Source organism: Cannabis sativa, chromosome 7 (genome assembly GCF_029168945.1).
Source record: "Cannabis sativa cultivar Pink pepper isolate KNU-18-1 chromosome 7, ASM2916894v1, whole genome shotgun sequence".
NCBI classification, from domain to species: domain Eukaryota; kingdom Viridiplantae; phylum Streptophyta; class Magnoliopsida; order Rosales; family Cannabaceae; genus Cannabis; species Cannabis sativa.
In genome coordinates this window covers 55,215,247-55,231,793 of record NC_083607.1, presented here as the reverse complement: position 1 = coordinate 55,231,793, position 16,547 = coordinate 55,215,247, and the positions used below count along the sequence as shown (strand labels likewise).

General features: G+C 32.8%; 1 protein-coding gene and 1 long non-coding RNA gene across 2 annotated transcripts; both read left to right on the top strand.

The window, feature by feature from the left end:
• The first annotated feature begins 331 nt into the window (after nucleotides 1–331).
• On the top strand, nucleotides 332–2,278 carry LOC133029237 (uncharacterized). The gene is made up of 2 exons (XR_009683386.1): nucleotides 332–858; nucleotides 2,014–2,278. It is a non-coding gene; the product is annotated as an uncharacterized LOC133029237 (long non-coding RNA).
• Nucleotides 2,279–12,619: 10,341 nt separating this feature from the next.
• Nucleotides 12,620–16,147, top strand: LOC115697201 (probable receptor-like protein kinase At1g30570). The gene has a single exon (XM_030624114.2). The coding sequence runs from the start codon at nucleotides 13,289–13,291 to the stop codon at nucleotides 15,875–15,877; it is 2,589 nt and encodes an 862-aa protein (XP_030479974.1). The 5' UTR covers nucleotides 12,620–13,288; the 3' UTR covers nucleotides 15,878–16,147.
• The last annotated feature ends 400 nt before the right edge of the window (nucleotides 16,148–16,547 follow it).

Genomic DNA, 16,547 nt, shown 5'->3' with positions numbered 1-16,547 from the left:
AATGTTCTTGAGATTGCATGTGTAAAGGAATTGAAGTTAGTTTTGTTGAATTTGAGTATGTGATGCTTGAATCCTTGCTTGGGTGTTTGATTGAGCTCTAGATAAATTTTTAGGGTTATTTTCATGTCTTGAATTCAGATTTTTGAAAGTGTTTGCAGCTGGAAAATTGATTGAGTTGGTTGAGTTGAAGCTCAAGTTTAGAGCTTAAAGTTTTGGAGTTTGAACATAATTTTAAGTTGATTTTTACAATCTGAAATTATGGGGTTTATTGTTGGATTTTGATGCATAAATATGTATTTTAGACCCTATAATATTTGCTAGCTGCTCTAAGTGGATTAATTGTGATTTTGGTTGTGAAAAGCAAGCTTGAGTTCATGGAACTCAAGCTTGGTGCTTTAATGGCACTTTTTGATTTTTAGTGCAATTGTTGGGTTTAAGTTGTGGAATATGTTTATTATGACATATATTGATGCTCTGGAAAGTTTGGGAATGTTTGGGGATGATTTGAGTGAGTTTTGGGGGTTTAAAGATTGAGAAATTTCGTGTTCGCTGCCCAGACAACCGGAATTCCGGTTGGTTCATCCGGAATTCCGGTTGGAGTTCATCGGGAAATGCTGAATTTTGTTTCGGCCATAACTTTTGACTCGGGACTCCGTTTGGGACGTTCTTTATACCGTTGGAAAGCTCTTTTTGAGCTCTATGTGATTATCTGTATTTGAAATGCCATGAATTTATTTTATGAATATGAAATCAGGGGTTAACCCTATTTGTGAAAATCCCGGATTGTGTGACTAGGATTACCGGCACCTGGTCAGGAGCACCCGGGGATTCGGAATCTCTGCCTTTGCAGGACAACAGGTAAGACAGTAGTTGCACGTAGAGATATGCACAGTGGTGCTTATATTGAATATTATATTGGTGATAATTAGAAATCGAGATTAGGGTTATTACCCTAAAGTGAGCGGTTTAATGGCCTAGGGTTATTACCCTAGTAATTATTAATGTGAAAATGCTATGCCATGCTAAATAGATTGTAATAAAGAATTATGCGCACAAGGCATAATTAAGTTAGACTCGGTAAATTAGTACCTTGAGTTTGATAGTAATGCGGTCTAGGGTTATTACCCTAGAAGTTATGTGAAGGTAAGAAAGTCATGATGTACAATAATATTGCTAATCAAGTGAAAGCATGAATTAGGGTTATTAATCTCTATAAGTGTTATTTTGAGCATGCAATGATATGTTATATGAGAGACTATTTGGTATGTAATTTAGGGTTATTACCCTAAGATTCTATATGTTTTGTTATCTATTGAATACATACATATATTTCAAGAGTTATGTGCATAAGACATAACTTGGCTAGACCTAGTATATTACTAGGATAAACCACTGAAAGAACGTAATGTATGGATTACGTAAATATATATGAATAGGGTTATGTGAGCAAGGCATAACTAGGTTAGACTCGGTAATTATAATCGAGATAAACCTTACTAAGGCCTTATTGTAAATAGACGTGTGAGCGTAACACGTAGGTCTATGCTACATAGACATATATAGACGTGTGGGAGCAACACGTAGGTCTATGCTACATAGACATATATAGGCGTGTGAGCGTAACACGCAGGTCTATAGCAAATAGACAAATAGTGCAGTGGCACCAATAATTATATGATAAATATATATGTTGAGACTAAGGGTTATGCGCTCAAGGCATAACCAGGTTGGACTCGGTAACAAGAACCGAGATGAACTGATCTAAGGCCTTATTGTAAATAGACGTGTGAGAGCAACACGTGGGTCTACGCCACGTAGACATAAATAGACGTGTGAGCGCAACACGTAGGTCTACGCCACGTAGACATAAATATGCATGTGAGCGTAACATGCAGGTCTGTGTCACACAGACAAATTTGAATAGCATTGTTGTTTATATTGTATGATGAGCATATTATTGATATGTTTTATACTGTCTTGCTGGGCTTGGCTCACGGGTGCTCTACTGTGCAGGAAAGGGTAAGTCAGTGGCTGATCAACCATGAGTTTGAGGAGCAAGATGAAGAATGTACATGTTCAAGCCATATCAGACCAAGCGGGTTAAGGGTCTATCAGTGATGAACTTTTGAATTCTATTTTGACGTTTAGGTCGGCTAGAAATAAATGACTTGTAATAGCGGTTGTAAATATTTTTGGGATCCCAACTATTTTAAAAGTTTTAAATATATTACAAGTTTATTTTCTTTCTGTTTAATATAAAAGTTTAAATTCTGCGCTATTTTGATTAGTAATCCCGTTTAGGGGATTGGGGTTTCATAAGTATTTTGGGTAGCGTGCCTAATTATTTAGGGCGTTACAATACCACTCTCACGAGTAATTGTTTTACCTTTTAGATAATAAATTTCATTTCTAAGTTCTCCTTTCATGACAACTAGGGATCCTTTCATGATCTTAAAAGAACTATCTATTTTTATAGTATGACCCCTCTCAATCAATTCACTAATAGAAAGTAAGTTTCTTTTCAAATTTGGAACATACCTAACATCTTGAATGGTTCTGAACTGATCATCATGGAGCTTGATTCTTACAGTTCCAATTCATGTAACTCTGCATGCCTTGTTGTCTCTTAACAGGACTGATCCACCATCAAGCTTCTTGAAACTATCAAATAATTCTCTTCTTGGTGTCATGTGAAATGAACAGCCTGAGTCAAGTATCTATGAGTCTCCTGATTCTTGGCTAGAGACAACCAATACATCAGCTGACTCATAGCCATCTGCCATAACACCTGCATCTCCTCTTTCTTTGCTCTTGTCTCTTTGAAGTTTGGCCTTCAATGCCCTGCGTTCATCCTTGTAATGACCATCTTTCTTGTAATAGTAGCACTATTCTCCTATCTTGGAGTTAGACCTTGGTTTATGTGATTGATTTGAGCCCTTGTACTGCTTGCCTTTGTGATTTGTCTTGTGAAAAACACCTCTATTTTCCCTTGTCTCTGATCTACCTCTAACAAATAGCTCTTCACCATAGCCATTTGATTTTTCTTCACTTCTTTTTTGAATTTCTTTTGAGTTTAATGCTCACTTAACTTCTGTCATGGTCAATAATTCTTTCCCATACAGAATGGTGTTCACAAAGTGCTCACAACTCTTTGGCAAGGTACTCAGCAGCAAGAATCCTTTATCCTCATCTTCAATTTTGACTCATATGTTGTTAAGATCCAAGATTATCCTATTAAACTCATCAAAATGCTTCCTGAGGTCCTTAGTTTCATCCATTCTCATTGTATACAGTTTCTTCTTCAGATAAAGCTTATTGGCTAGTGACTTTTTAAGGCATATTAAAGCTAATTTCTCCCATAGTCCCACTGTAGTTTCTTCACTTGAAACTTCTTTGATTACTTCATCTCTTAAACTCAGTAGTATGGCACTGTGTGCCTTGTTCTGAACTTTTTTAATCTTCTTCTTGTCTTCTCCAAGAGTAGCAAGCTCTTCTCGATCAATGGCTTATGAAATTCACTGATGCACAAGGAAAGCTTTCATTTTGATCCTCCATAGACCAAAGTCATTGGTGCCATTGAACTTGTCAACTTCGAATCGTGTTGAAGCCATTGCAGATCAGATCTTGATTCTTTCTTGATGTCTTGATTCAGTTCTTTGACGTTGTCCCTCGACTGAGCTCTGATACCATTTAATGTGATCAAATGCTTTATCATGAAACAAGAAAGATTGATCAAGATCAAAGTAACTTCAAAAACATACAGTATATTGAACCAGTATACGAAACCAGTAACAAGAGCAATTTGACAAGAAGAATAATCTAATTTGAACACAAGAGATTACGAGGTTCGAACAGTGTGATGATGAATCACCTGCCTACTCCTCAGCCAGAACAACCCCAATGGCTCCAATCTTTATTGAGCTAGAAGAAAGAATTTCAGTTGTTGATCCCCAATGTGTACATGACACAATCACTCAATAAGCACAACTTCAATTACAAATAATCTCACTTGTGACACTATGGATCAAACAAACCATAGGCCAATACAACACTCATCTTTTCTCTCTTTCTTTCTCTCAAAACTAGCTCACAAAAAACTCTGAAAACTCTCTCTCAACTTGTGTCTGAAGTAGTAGAAGGTAATGGCTATAAATAGCCTTTGGTTGTAGAGCTCGATACTAACTGTCATAATTGACAGTTAGTTAAAACAGTTAGAAGTTGGTGGAGCTAAAAAAAAATATTTCCTCACTTAAAGACCAACCACAACAATATGTATAACAGTTGATAGAATTTTTATGTAGTATTGTGTTGGTATATCTTTCTCACCCTCAAACATATGTATGTGATTCACTTTTTAATCCCGAGAAGAATAAGAAAATAATGAAAGCACCAATTGTTAGTGTAACAGCCCTCGTCGAGACAAGACAAGTCTCCAAATGAATTTCTTGCAATTTAATTCAATAGGCAAGGTTTTCAAAATTACAAAAGAGTGTTTATATAATTAACCAGTAAAGAAAAGAAGAAATGCAATTCTCTTGCTAACAGAATTCACTTCCCTCCCCAACGTCTCACAACCATGATAAAGTCACTGTAATTTCCTTTGGTTGAGAAGGCTGGGTCACTGCTTGTATCTTCGACTGAAGGAGTGGTTTGGTCCAACACACTTGGGTCATTTGTAAATAGGCTTTTGTTTTGGGCTTTGTCAAACCAGACATGTAAAAGATACTATATTTCAAGTTCCATGTTTTTATGAGAACAACCATTTAAAATTAATAATATTATTTTTTTTTCGCCTTAATTATTTATTGAATGTTAGATTTTGTCATTTAATTCGATCCAATTAATTTCAGTAATTTGATCGATCCAACATTCAATAAATATTGGATTGAATCGTAACTATCCATTTAATGTATTTCATGTATATTGATTGAATTAGTTTAGATCTATCTAATATTTTAAAGGTAAAATTTTTTGGATCGAATTAGATCCACCAAATATTTTAGAGCTAATATTTATTGGATTGAATTGGATCCATCCAATTTGACAAAAAGTTGTAAAAAATTTAATTTTAATTTTCATATATAATATATATTTAAGTATAACAACATAATATTTAATTATTTATCTAAACTAAACGAAAATACTAACTAGTTTGATTGGATATTAAATGTATTAGATTTTCGAACACCTCATCTAATATCTGATCCAATCTAATTAAATATTTAAAAATAATAATCAATCAATTCCAATCACAATTGAATGTTCAATATTTAACCGTGGATTGTAATTGAATTGAATTAGACAATTATAATTAAATTGGATCAATTCATCTACACCCTTACATATTAAAATAACATTTGGAGATTTGATCGAAATCCTAGTGAGAAAAAAAAAAACCATACGTATATATAAATAGAATATAAAAAGGTATTATTAAATGCAATGAAAAAGATATATGAGATAAGGTGAGGTAAAGGACATGGGAGCATAGAAGATGCAAATGGTTTGATTATGATTGTTATGTTATATCTTGTCATGTCACATACACATAATAATAATAGATAAATAAATAATATATAATAATAATGATTTAAGGTAATAGAATAGTATATGGATCTTAATAAAATGCTTTCTTTTTCCAAGTCAATTTACACTTGGCTCAATTTTGATAATTCTTTGCTAAATGCTCTTCACACATTGTTAAATATGCAGTTGAAAATACTTGGTCAGTTTATTAAATTTTTAAATAAAGTCTAATTTGCAAGAAGTATGAAAACTAAAGGGCTGGCCTAAGCGGCTTGGAGGTCTTGGATGGAAAATTAAAATTGAGTTTTTATAATCATTTGGAATAAATTTTTAACAGTTTTTTTTTCTTTTTGTTTTTTGTTTTTCTTATTAAATGCATGTTTATTGTTATGAATATTTATTATGTATACATTATTAAAAAAAATATTATGATAAAAAAATAATCTTTTAATATAAAGTCTTTGTGCAATCACCCATTCTACATAAAAAAAAAAAAGACTTTTAATCTAATTTTCACTCCTATTATAAACAATTTTGTAACAGTAATTTTTATTTTTTTTTTGAAAGAACTATAACAGTAAAACTTTCTAAGAGAACAAAAGTAAAAAATGACTAAAAAGATTAGGTAATTTGCAGCCAATTTTCTGAATAAAATTATAGTTATATGAGTAAATTGCGGTAAAACTCCTAATACTTTTAGAATAATTAGCAAATTTTCTCCCTCAATTTATGTCACTACCTACTTGTGCACCTTAAAATATACTGGTTGTTAAAAAATCTCCCCAATATATTACCACTATATTAATGTCCCCCTTCTGTTAAGTTTTTTAACAGATTTCGGTTTATTTGATGATGTGGCATAAAAGAATCTGAGGTGGCAAAATAATTTGATGATAGTTAAAAATTTATTGCAATATTAAATACTCTTACCAAACAAAAAAAGATTTAATTAAAAATTAAATAAAAAAAAAGATCTTAATTTCTTATGTCTTCTTCTTCTCCGCCTCTCTCTGTAATATAGATGTATTTGGGAGTTGATTATTATTTGAAGGGAGAGAAATCATTAAGGATGATTGAAATATAGATTTACTTACAAATACAAATAATTTAATATATAAATTATTATTTGGTGGTTTTAAGAGTTACCATCCAAAATATTAATATATTTTTTTAAAACTTCAAATATTAATATTTGAATGAATATAAATTTCATTTATATTTATTGATGGTGAAATCTCAACCATTGTTTTTCTGGGCTCGTTTGGCTGGAAAATGGCTTTAACGAACCAAACCAACAAGTTTTTTTTTTATTTATTTATTATAGAAAACAAAGAAAGACTAAATAGTTAAAGAGAATTTGGACTCTTATGAGTTATGAAGACACTTTTAGCATTTCAACTCAATGTTATATGTACTCGGTCTCTCTCTTCAAAGAGTAATTTTTGGCAAACTTGTTTCAAAATGAAGAAAAAAATGGAAGAAAAAAATCTAAGAAACTTACCGTAAAAGGAGGTATCGATCTCTAAACAATCATTCTTCGGGTACCCCTCTTCTTTCTCAACGTAGAAACCCTTTTCTCCCCTATTCACAGTTCTTGTACCCAAATTTCTCAAACAGTTGTCCTAAATCTATGCGTGTTTTTCTTTTTTGCTTTTTTTTTTATCTTAATAAATCTATAGGTGTTTGTTATATTCTTACTGAATTCAAAAACTTAAGATAAAATTCTTCTTATATTTGGTTTTTATTCAATAAAGGGAATTTTATTTTAATTTGTTTCTTTTTTGTTATTTCAAAAATAAACAAATAATTAGAAAAAGAAAAAGAAAATGAGTCTGTTATTTTTCCATCCAAGCTATTGTCAATTACAATTTTAACCTTCACTCTTATGCCACATCAATAAATAAACGGGGTGTCTGTTAAAAAACCTAACAGAAAGGGTACATTAATATAGTGGTAATATATTAGGGAGATTTTCTAACAACCCGTATATTTTAGGGGCCACAAGTCGGTAGTGACATAAGTTCAGGGAGTAAATTTGCTAATTATTCATACTTTTATTTTGCTTGCATTTAACCCCCAAAACTCAAATTTGGGCAGTAAAACCTCTCAAACTAGGAAACTGTCAGCAATTCACAGTTTCCATCTACTTTAGGTGTTAAGTGTCATGTTGAATTGTCCAGTGTACATTTACGTGGACACGGTGTATAAATGGCACAATTTTATTGGTCCACGTAAAAAGTATTTAAAAAATTAAAAAATTAAAAAACAATCTTTTTTCTTTTCAGTTTTTTTTTTAAAAAAATAAATAAATAAAAATTCTGAAAAAAATTTCATTTCTTTTTCATTCCTTTCTTCTCTCTCCTTTTTTTTTTTTTTTTACATCAGAAATTTAATAAGAAAACCCTAATTTCTTTCCAAAAAAAAAAAAAAATAGAAAACCCTAATTTGAAAACCCTAACTCATCTCTTTCTCCCTCTCTTCTACCTATGACAGCCAAACCAAAGACAACCCTCTGCCGGCGCCGGTGGTCTAAACGGACCACACCTCCATTCTTGCAGCCCTCAGAAAAACCCAGAAACTCTGATATCTCTCTCCCCTTCTCGCCAGTTTCACCCTCGCTGGAACTCTATTTCTCTCTGTCTCTCTTGATTTTCTCGGTGGAGCCACCCTCGTTCGGCGAAGGCCTAAACGGAGGCCATGGCTGACCTCCACGAGCCACGAAATCCCAGGAACTCGTGTTCCCCAATCCCTCTCTTGCTCTCAAACCCTTTCTCTCTCGTCGTGTCAAGCTCAGTCCAACGTTGTGATCCCTCTCTCGCATCAAGCTCGACGTTAACCCCGTGATCTCGAGCCGTGTGCCCCTGGGGTTTTTTGGGCCTACGGACGATGATGTGTGGTCCTATCGGGGCGTGGGTGATCGGATCACGGTGGTCATGTCGTTCCAGTGGCCGCCGCACAAACGTACAGAGAGGAGAGAGAGGGTGGGTGTCGAGTGAGGAAGAAAGAGAATTAGAGTTTCCAATTAAGGTTTATCATTTTCAATTTATACCCTCAAACTAAATTTATTTTTAAGTTTAATTATTTTCAGTTTTTTTTTTAATATATATTTTTTATATTTATATTATTTTTTTTAAATAATTTGTTACGTAGACCAATAAAATTGTGTCATGTGTACACCATATCCACGTAGATGTACACATGGACAATCTAACATGACAATTAACACCTAAAGTGGATGGAAACTGTAAACTAGTTTTGGGGGTTTTACCACCCAAATTTGAGTTTGGGGGTTAAATGCAAGCAAAATGAAAGTATTAAGAATTTTACTGCAATTTACCTTAGTTATATTTCCCCACCTCTACCATTGTCCAAAATGAACTATCATACACACAAGTGTACACATGATGAAATTTTTTTGGTATACTTAATTTTAATAATAATAAAAAAATAATTTAAAATATTTAACAAATTTCAAAATTAGAAAAAAAAATTAATTTTTTTCCTCTTTTTTCTTTACTCTTTTTTTCTCTTTTTCTTTTCTTCTTTCCCTCTGCTTGCGGCGTCGGCGACGTTCTAGGAAGCAGCACCGTCAACCCTCCCCTCTCACCTCACATGGACCTCCGTTCCTTTTTCTCAAAACCCAGAACCCGAAACCCCAAACCCTGCTTCCCTTTCTCCCTCTCGGTGCTCTCGCTATCACAGCGTCACCACCACCGCCACCTCAGGCGATACAACCTGAGAACTCACGGAACTCAAAGGTTCCTTCCCCCTCGCGAATCCTGACGTCATTTCTCGATCAGTTTTGTATTTTGGTTTGTGGTATTTGTGATTTCAGATCTAAAAATGATTGCGGGGTTTGTGGGTTTTCGTTTGATTTTGTTGGGTTTGTGATCTGAGTGATTTCAGTGGTGGTGGTGCTGGTGATCCGAGTGGTTTTGTTGGGCTTGTTTGAGGTTTTTTTTTTTTTTTTTTTTTTTGCAGGGGGTTGGGTTTAAATGGGTCGGGGAGGAGAGGGAGGGGACGAGTCTTCTACAAGGTGGTTTGGTGTTTTGGTTGGGTATTCAGATTCCGGAGGGTCACCGATGGTTGTGGTGGTGAAGGGTGATAAGAAGAGAAGGAATATGTTGGTTAAATTTTAGGGTAAATATCATTTTGAACTTTGTGTTTTGCAAAAGTTACTAAGTGGACAAATGACAAAATGGACCTTTGTATTTTCCAAAATTGTAAAAAGGGTAAATACCATTTTGGACCCTGTGTTTTGCAAAAGTTACAGATTGGACCCTGTGTTTTGTTAAATGACAAAATGGACCCTGTATTTTCTAAAATAGTAAAAATAGGACCCTGAGCTTAATTTTTAACAACTTTTTTCTTTAATACAACCAACTTGAAGACAATGTTTAATACGAACAGATACAAAAAAAATGTAAACAGTTTTGTCATAACACTTTTAGATCGGATTATAATTAAACTTTATTTTGACAAAAAATCAATTTAGGGTCCTATTTGTACTATTTTAGAAAATACAGGGTCTATTTTGTCATTTAACAAAACACAGGGTCCAATTGGTAACTTTTGTAAAACAGAGGGTCTAAAATGGTATTTAGGACATGAGCTTAATTTTTAATAACCTTTTTTAATATAACCAACTTGAAGACAATTCCTAACACGAATAGATACAGAAAATGTAAACAGTTTTTTCATAACACCTTTAGATCAGATTATTATTAAATTTTATTTTGATAAAAAATCAGTTCAGGGTCCTATTTGTACTATTTTAGAAAATATATGGTCCATTTTGTCATTTAACAAAACAGAGAGTCCAATTGGTAATTTTTACAAAACACAGGGTCCAAAATAGTATTTACCCTAAATATTAATTATTTCTAAAAGAAATCTGATTTTAATTTTTATATATATATTTAATTATTTATTTTCTAATTTTTAATTTTTTTTTTTTGAAATAAAATTTGGTGAAGTAATAAAATTTTGTTGTAAACTACTTTGACACTTAAGAGACTAAAGGAACGGAATAATTACTGAACAACATAATTGTAAAAATTAGGAAAGGTAAATACTATTTTGGACGTTTTGTAAAAATTACCAATTGGACTTTTTATTTTGTTAAATGATAAAATGAATTTTATATTTTTCAAAATGGTAAAAATAGGACCCTAAGCTCAATTTTTAATAATTTTACTTTTTAATATAACTAACTTTAAGATAATTTTTAACAAGAACAGATACAGAAAATATAATTAATTTTGTCAGAATATCTTTAGATTAGATTATTATTAAATTTTATTTTGATAAAAAATCAGTTCATGGTTTTATTTGTACAATTTTGAAAAATACATAATTTATTATGTCTTTAACAAAACATAAAATTCAATTAGTAACTTTTACAAAATATAAGATTCAAAATAATATTGACCCAATTAAAAAATATAACCATAATTTTTGGGGCCTAAAAAATTTAATCATACCTAATTTAACAATTTTAAAATTTTGACTGCAAATTAAAAAAAAATAATAAAAAAAAATATTGTGCCAATTATTTCAATCAACATCAATGAATATAAATATGAATAATCAATAATGGGAATTGGATAGGGCAAAAGGACTCCGTAGAGGCTCTTAGGTACGGATGAGCCAGCCAAGAGCCAACAAGTATTAGCTTTTGTATTAATTAGAGGGGCCAGGTTTAATTATATTTGCAAAATTGTCACATCCAATAATTTAAATTATATATTCATATAATACAAAGGATTAATATATTTAATTTATATGTATAAGAGTTGATAAATTTTTTTTAGTGTTGTGTTGGTATCATCTTTCTCACTCTCAGACATATGCATGTGATTCACTTTTTAAGTAATATGGAGTCCCATCTTGGCAACACATGCCTCTTAAGTCTTATTCTATATTATATTTATTCTATGTAATTTAATTATATAAGCTCTATCTCTATCATTCTATTTATTTATATATATGGAGATTATTTTTTAATGAGAACTTTTAATGGTTTTTTTAGAGTTTTTATTTTTATTTTTATTTTTATTTTTACACTTTAAAATATTTTAATTTTTTTTTTTATATTTTACAAAATTTCACATAGAAACTCAAATTGCAACTAACAGATCAACTTAAATCGCAACCAAAATTCGTATAGCAACCTACATAAAAACCATCAGAAAAATCACCTGAGAAACCCATACCGTAAATTTTTTTAAAAAAAAAGTTAAAAAATAATATATAAGATAATTTTTTTTGTAATTTTACTATTTAATTAAACAATTTATTCTCTTTTTATATTATATTAAAACATATGTTTATATTTAGCATTATTTTTCTTTCTCTCTAACTTATACTAAACTTTTTTTTATCTCTCATTACTGGATAGTACAACATAAACTATGTAATGCAAAAATAAATAAACTCCCGCCCCATTTCTTTACTTTTTATTTTTTAACAATTAATTACTTGAATTGATTTTTTTGGTGACAAAACTACTCGAATTCCCTTTTTGTTAGCTATATACTCCTTTCATCTAAAAAACTATGTTAAGTGCCATGGTGAACATGACGTGAAAAATTTTTACTAGTTCACGTAATATTAATTATCAAAAAATAATTTTAATATTTAAAAATTTTAAAAATAAGAAAAAAATAAATTATAAAAAATATATATTGCATATACCACTAAAAATTTATCAAGTATGCACTTGTGTACAGTGTGGCATGTCCACCGTGATACTTAATATAATATTTTGAATAGAAGGAGTAAATAGCTAACAGAAAGAGAATTTGGGTAGTTTTACTATTAAAAAATCGATTCAGGTGGTTAATTGTTAAAAAATTTAAAGTATAAGCCAATATCCTAAATATAAATAGTAATTCTAAAAAAAGTTTTAAAATAAAGAAAGGTTTTAGAATATTTTCTTCAATTTTTTTTTTTTAAATTTCTATTTTAAAACAGTTCTCTAAAATAAAAATAAAAAAGTGGGCACCGTATTAGGTGTTATTTTATTTGGGGACTAAAATAAAATAGAAAAATAAAAAAGAAAGCACCTGTTGCAACAGTTAAGAATTAAATAATAAAAAAAAAGAGGGTGGTAGTAAAGTACAAATTCAATGTTGTCAGATTCTCAACTCTCTTCTGTAAAGAAAAGAGTAAAAGAGGTACAAAAACAAAACAAAAACCACCCCAAAGATATGAACTGATCTTCTTTTCCAATCTGTTCCCAACAACCCATGTTCTTCTTTATATAATTTTTTTCAAATTTAAAAGCAACCCCATTTCATCATCATCATCATAATCATCATTATCATCTTCATCTCCTCAGTTGGTGTTCTCTTTTTTCCTCAGCTAAGCAAGAAATTTCCACCCTTTTTGTTCATTTTATCTTTTTCCTCTAGATCTGTGACCTATCCTGGTCTCTGGAAGTGAAGAGAAGCTACTTTTAGAAGAAGTTACAGGTGGGCTTTTCATAGCCCTTCTTGCTTGGTTCTAAATCGGTGAGAAGTCAGAATAACAGATTGGTTGTCATGAAAATAGCTTAGAAAACCTATTCTGATGTGATTGGATTGGTCCCAAACTTGAAAAAGAAAAAAAAAAAATAGTTCTTGTCAAATCATTTGGGGAATGGAAGTAGTTTTGTGAGCAAAGAGTTGGGATTTTTTGGGTTTGTTGTTTGTATTATTGGGTCTTTTGAGTTTTGGGTAATCTTTGTTTTCATTGAAATACTAGAAGAATATTGGGTGATATGGGGAAGAAGGTACAAGGCAGTGTATTGGGTCTGCTTCTTTTAGTTGTTTTCTTTGTGTTTGTGGAAATTGGAGAAGCTCAATCAAACTCCTTTTTCATTAACTGTGGAGCTAATTCCAGTGTTGAAGTGGAGGGTAGGAAATGGGTTGGTGATTTAGCTCCTAATAACAATCTCACTCTCAGCTCTCATGGAGTTGCTGAATCAACTCCATCATCAAGTAACAAGTTGGAGTTGGCTTCAGTGTATAACACTGCCCGGGTATTCACTGATGGTATGAACTACACATTTCCAATAATTCAGGGTTACTGTGTGGTAAGGCTTCATTTTTGTCCTTTCCCATTTAAGAATTTCAATGTAAATGATTCTTCATTTAGTGTTGTGGCAAATGGTCTGAAACTGGTTTCAGAATTCAGTGTTTCTGGTGAGCTTTCACACAAGAACATGGTGTTGCAAAGTTCTGGAGGCAACACTACTTTTTCTCTGGTTAAAGAGTATATTTTGGATGTTAATCCTAGTGTTCTTGTTATTGAATTTATCCCAACTAAAGGGTCATTTGGATTTGTTAATGGTATAGAGGTTATCCCAGTTGTTGATAATTTCTTTCCAGGGTCTGTTGGTAAAGTGGGTGGAAATGCAGTGAATCTGAATTTGAATGGGCGAGGGGTTGAGATTATGTATAGGTTGAATGTTGGGGGGGATGAGATTAAACCTTCTGAGAACTCAGATCTTTGGAGGACATGGGAAGTTGATTCTAGCTATATGATCACAGCCAATGCAGGGTCTGAAATTCATAATAGTTCCAATATTACCTATGCTTCCATGAATGATTCTTCAGTGGCTCCTCTTCTTGTTTATGAAAGTGCTAGATCTATGTCCAACAATGAAGTCTTGGAGAAAAGGTTCAACATGTCATGGAAATTTGAAGTGCATCCTGATTTCGATTACTTAGTTCGGTTACATTTCTGTGAGCTAGTTTATGCTCAGGCAAAAGAAAGAACCTTTAGAATCTACATCAACAACAGAACTGCAGCTGATAATTTCGATGTTTTCTCTCGAGCAGGAGGGAAGAACAAGGCATACCATCAGGACTTTGTTGACACGGTGTCCTCGAAATTTGACACACTGTGGATTCAGTTAGGGCCTGATTCGTCTGCTGCTGCTGCAGTAACCGATGCTCTCTTAAATGGGCTAGAAATTTTCAAGCTGAGTCGAAATGGGAATCTTGCTTATGTGGAGAGATATGATTCAGCTGGGAAATCTTCAGGAAAATCGAAAAGTTTTATCCTTTGGGTAGGAATTGGAGCAGGTTTGGCTTCTGTTGTTATCTTGGCTGCTGTAGTTGTTTTCGTACTATGCTTCTGCAGAGGCCGGGGAGGAGCCAAATCGAGTGACACCAAACACAATGCTTCTGTTTGGCGGCCTTTATTTCTTCATGGATCCATTGGGAACAGCACAGGAAATGCCAAGGGAGGAATTCAGAATCCTTATGGATCTATGGCTACTATTAGAGGTGGGAAGCGGTTTACATTAGCCGAGATTCGTGCTGCAACAAATAACTTTGATGAAACATTGATGATTGGAGTTGGTGGCTTTGGTAAGGTGTACAAAGGGGAGATTGAAGATGCCACCCTTGCAGCAATCAAACGGGCTAATCCGCAATCAAACCAAGGCCTTAGAGAGTTTGAAACTGAGATTGAGATGCTTTCCAAGCTCAGGCATAGGCATCTGGTCTCCATGATTGGCTATTGTGAAGAACAGCGCGAAATGATCTTGGTTTACGAGTACATGGCAAATGGGACACTTAGAAGTCATCTATTCGGGAGTGATCTCCCTCCCATAACCTGGAAACAGAGAATAGAAGCATGCATTGGTGCTGCAAGAGGACTCCATTACCTTCATACTGGAGCTGAGCAAGGAATAATCCACAGAGATGTTAAGACAACTAACATACTGTTAGATGAAAACTTTGTAGCAAAAATGTCAGATTTTGGACTGTCTAAAAATGGCCCTTCTTTGGATCACACTCATGTCAGCACTGCAGTAAAAGGAAGCTTTGGTTATCTAGATCCTGAATATTTCCGACGCCAGCAGCTAACTGAGAAATCCGATGTTTACTCTTTCGGGGTGGTGTTGTTTGAAGTTGTCTGTGCTAGAGCTGTTATAAACCCAACATTGCCCAAAGATCAAATAAATCTTGCAGAATGGGCAATGAGATGGCAAAGACAGAAGTCCCTCGAAACCATCATCGACCCTCGTCTCAAAGGAAGCTATTGTCCTGAATCATTGAAGAAGTTTGGGGAGATAGCAGAGAAATGTCTGGCCGACGAAGGGAAGACTCGGCCAACAATGGGGGAAGTTCTATGGCATCTCGAGTATGTATTGCAACTCCACGAAGCTTGGATGCGTAACAATGCATCCGATAATTCCTTCTCGCGTAGTCAGGCATTGGGGCCAGATGAAGGAGCAGCAGCTGCAGCAGAGGAGAAGCAAGAAGGACCCGGTTTCGATGGAGATGCCAGCTCCATAGAAAAGTCTACAACATCAAGGGGAATTGATGATATGGAAGCTGCAACTCAGCTCTCATAGCAGATTTGCATCAAAAACCAATGAGGACTTAGAGATTGAAATCTTATGACTTGTCTTACAAATTCTTTTAAATTTGTTAAATTAAATTCAGTCAAAATGTTAGTTTTCTGTTGTATTATCTTATATAGCTTCACAAGCTTGATTCTTTTTATTACATCTTGATTTATTCATTTTTTTAAAATTTCAAAATAGAATTCTTCCTATATTTCTGAAGATTTTGTTTGGTAGTTGGAAGGTTATTAAGTGAAAAAATTGTTGGATTTCATTTTCTTTTGTGTGTGTATGTATGCATTTATACAAATATATTCTCTATTCATTTTATTGCATTGTTTTTTCCAGCTAACTATGCATAAACTTGGTTGTTCATTGGAAAAGGGAACAAAGGTATCCTTTACACTTTTTGTCTTTTAAGGTATGGATCTGTCATTTGTGTGTATTCAGTATTTTAATTCTTTTAAGCTTTTAGCTTAAAAGCATATAAATATAAATATATATATATATAAATGGAATAATATGGACATCTCTTTCCCGTTTTAATCAAATGTTTGACTGAAAATTTCAACTAATGTATAAGAGGAAGGAACGTGCAAAATAATCTTGGATTTTTTGTTTGTTATTATTATTATTATTATTTTCTTCAAAAAGAAATTATGGTAATATTTTAAGACAG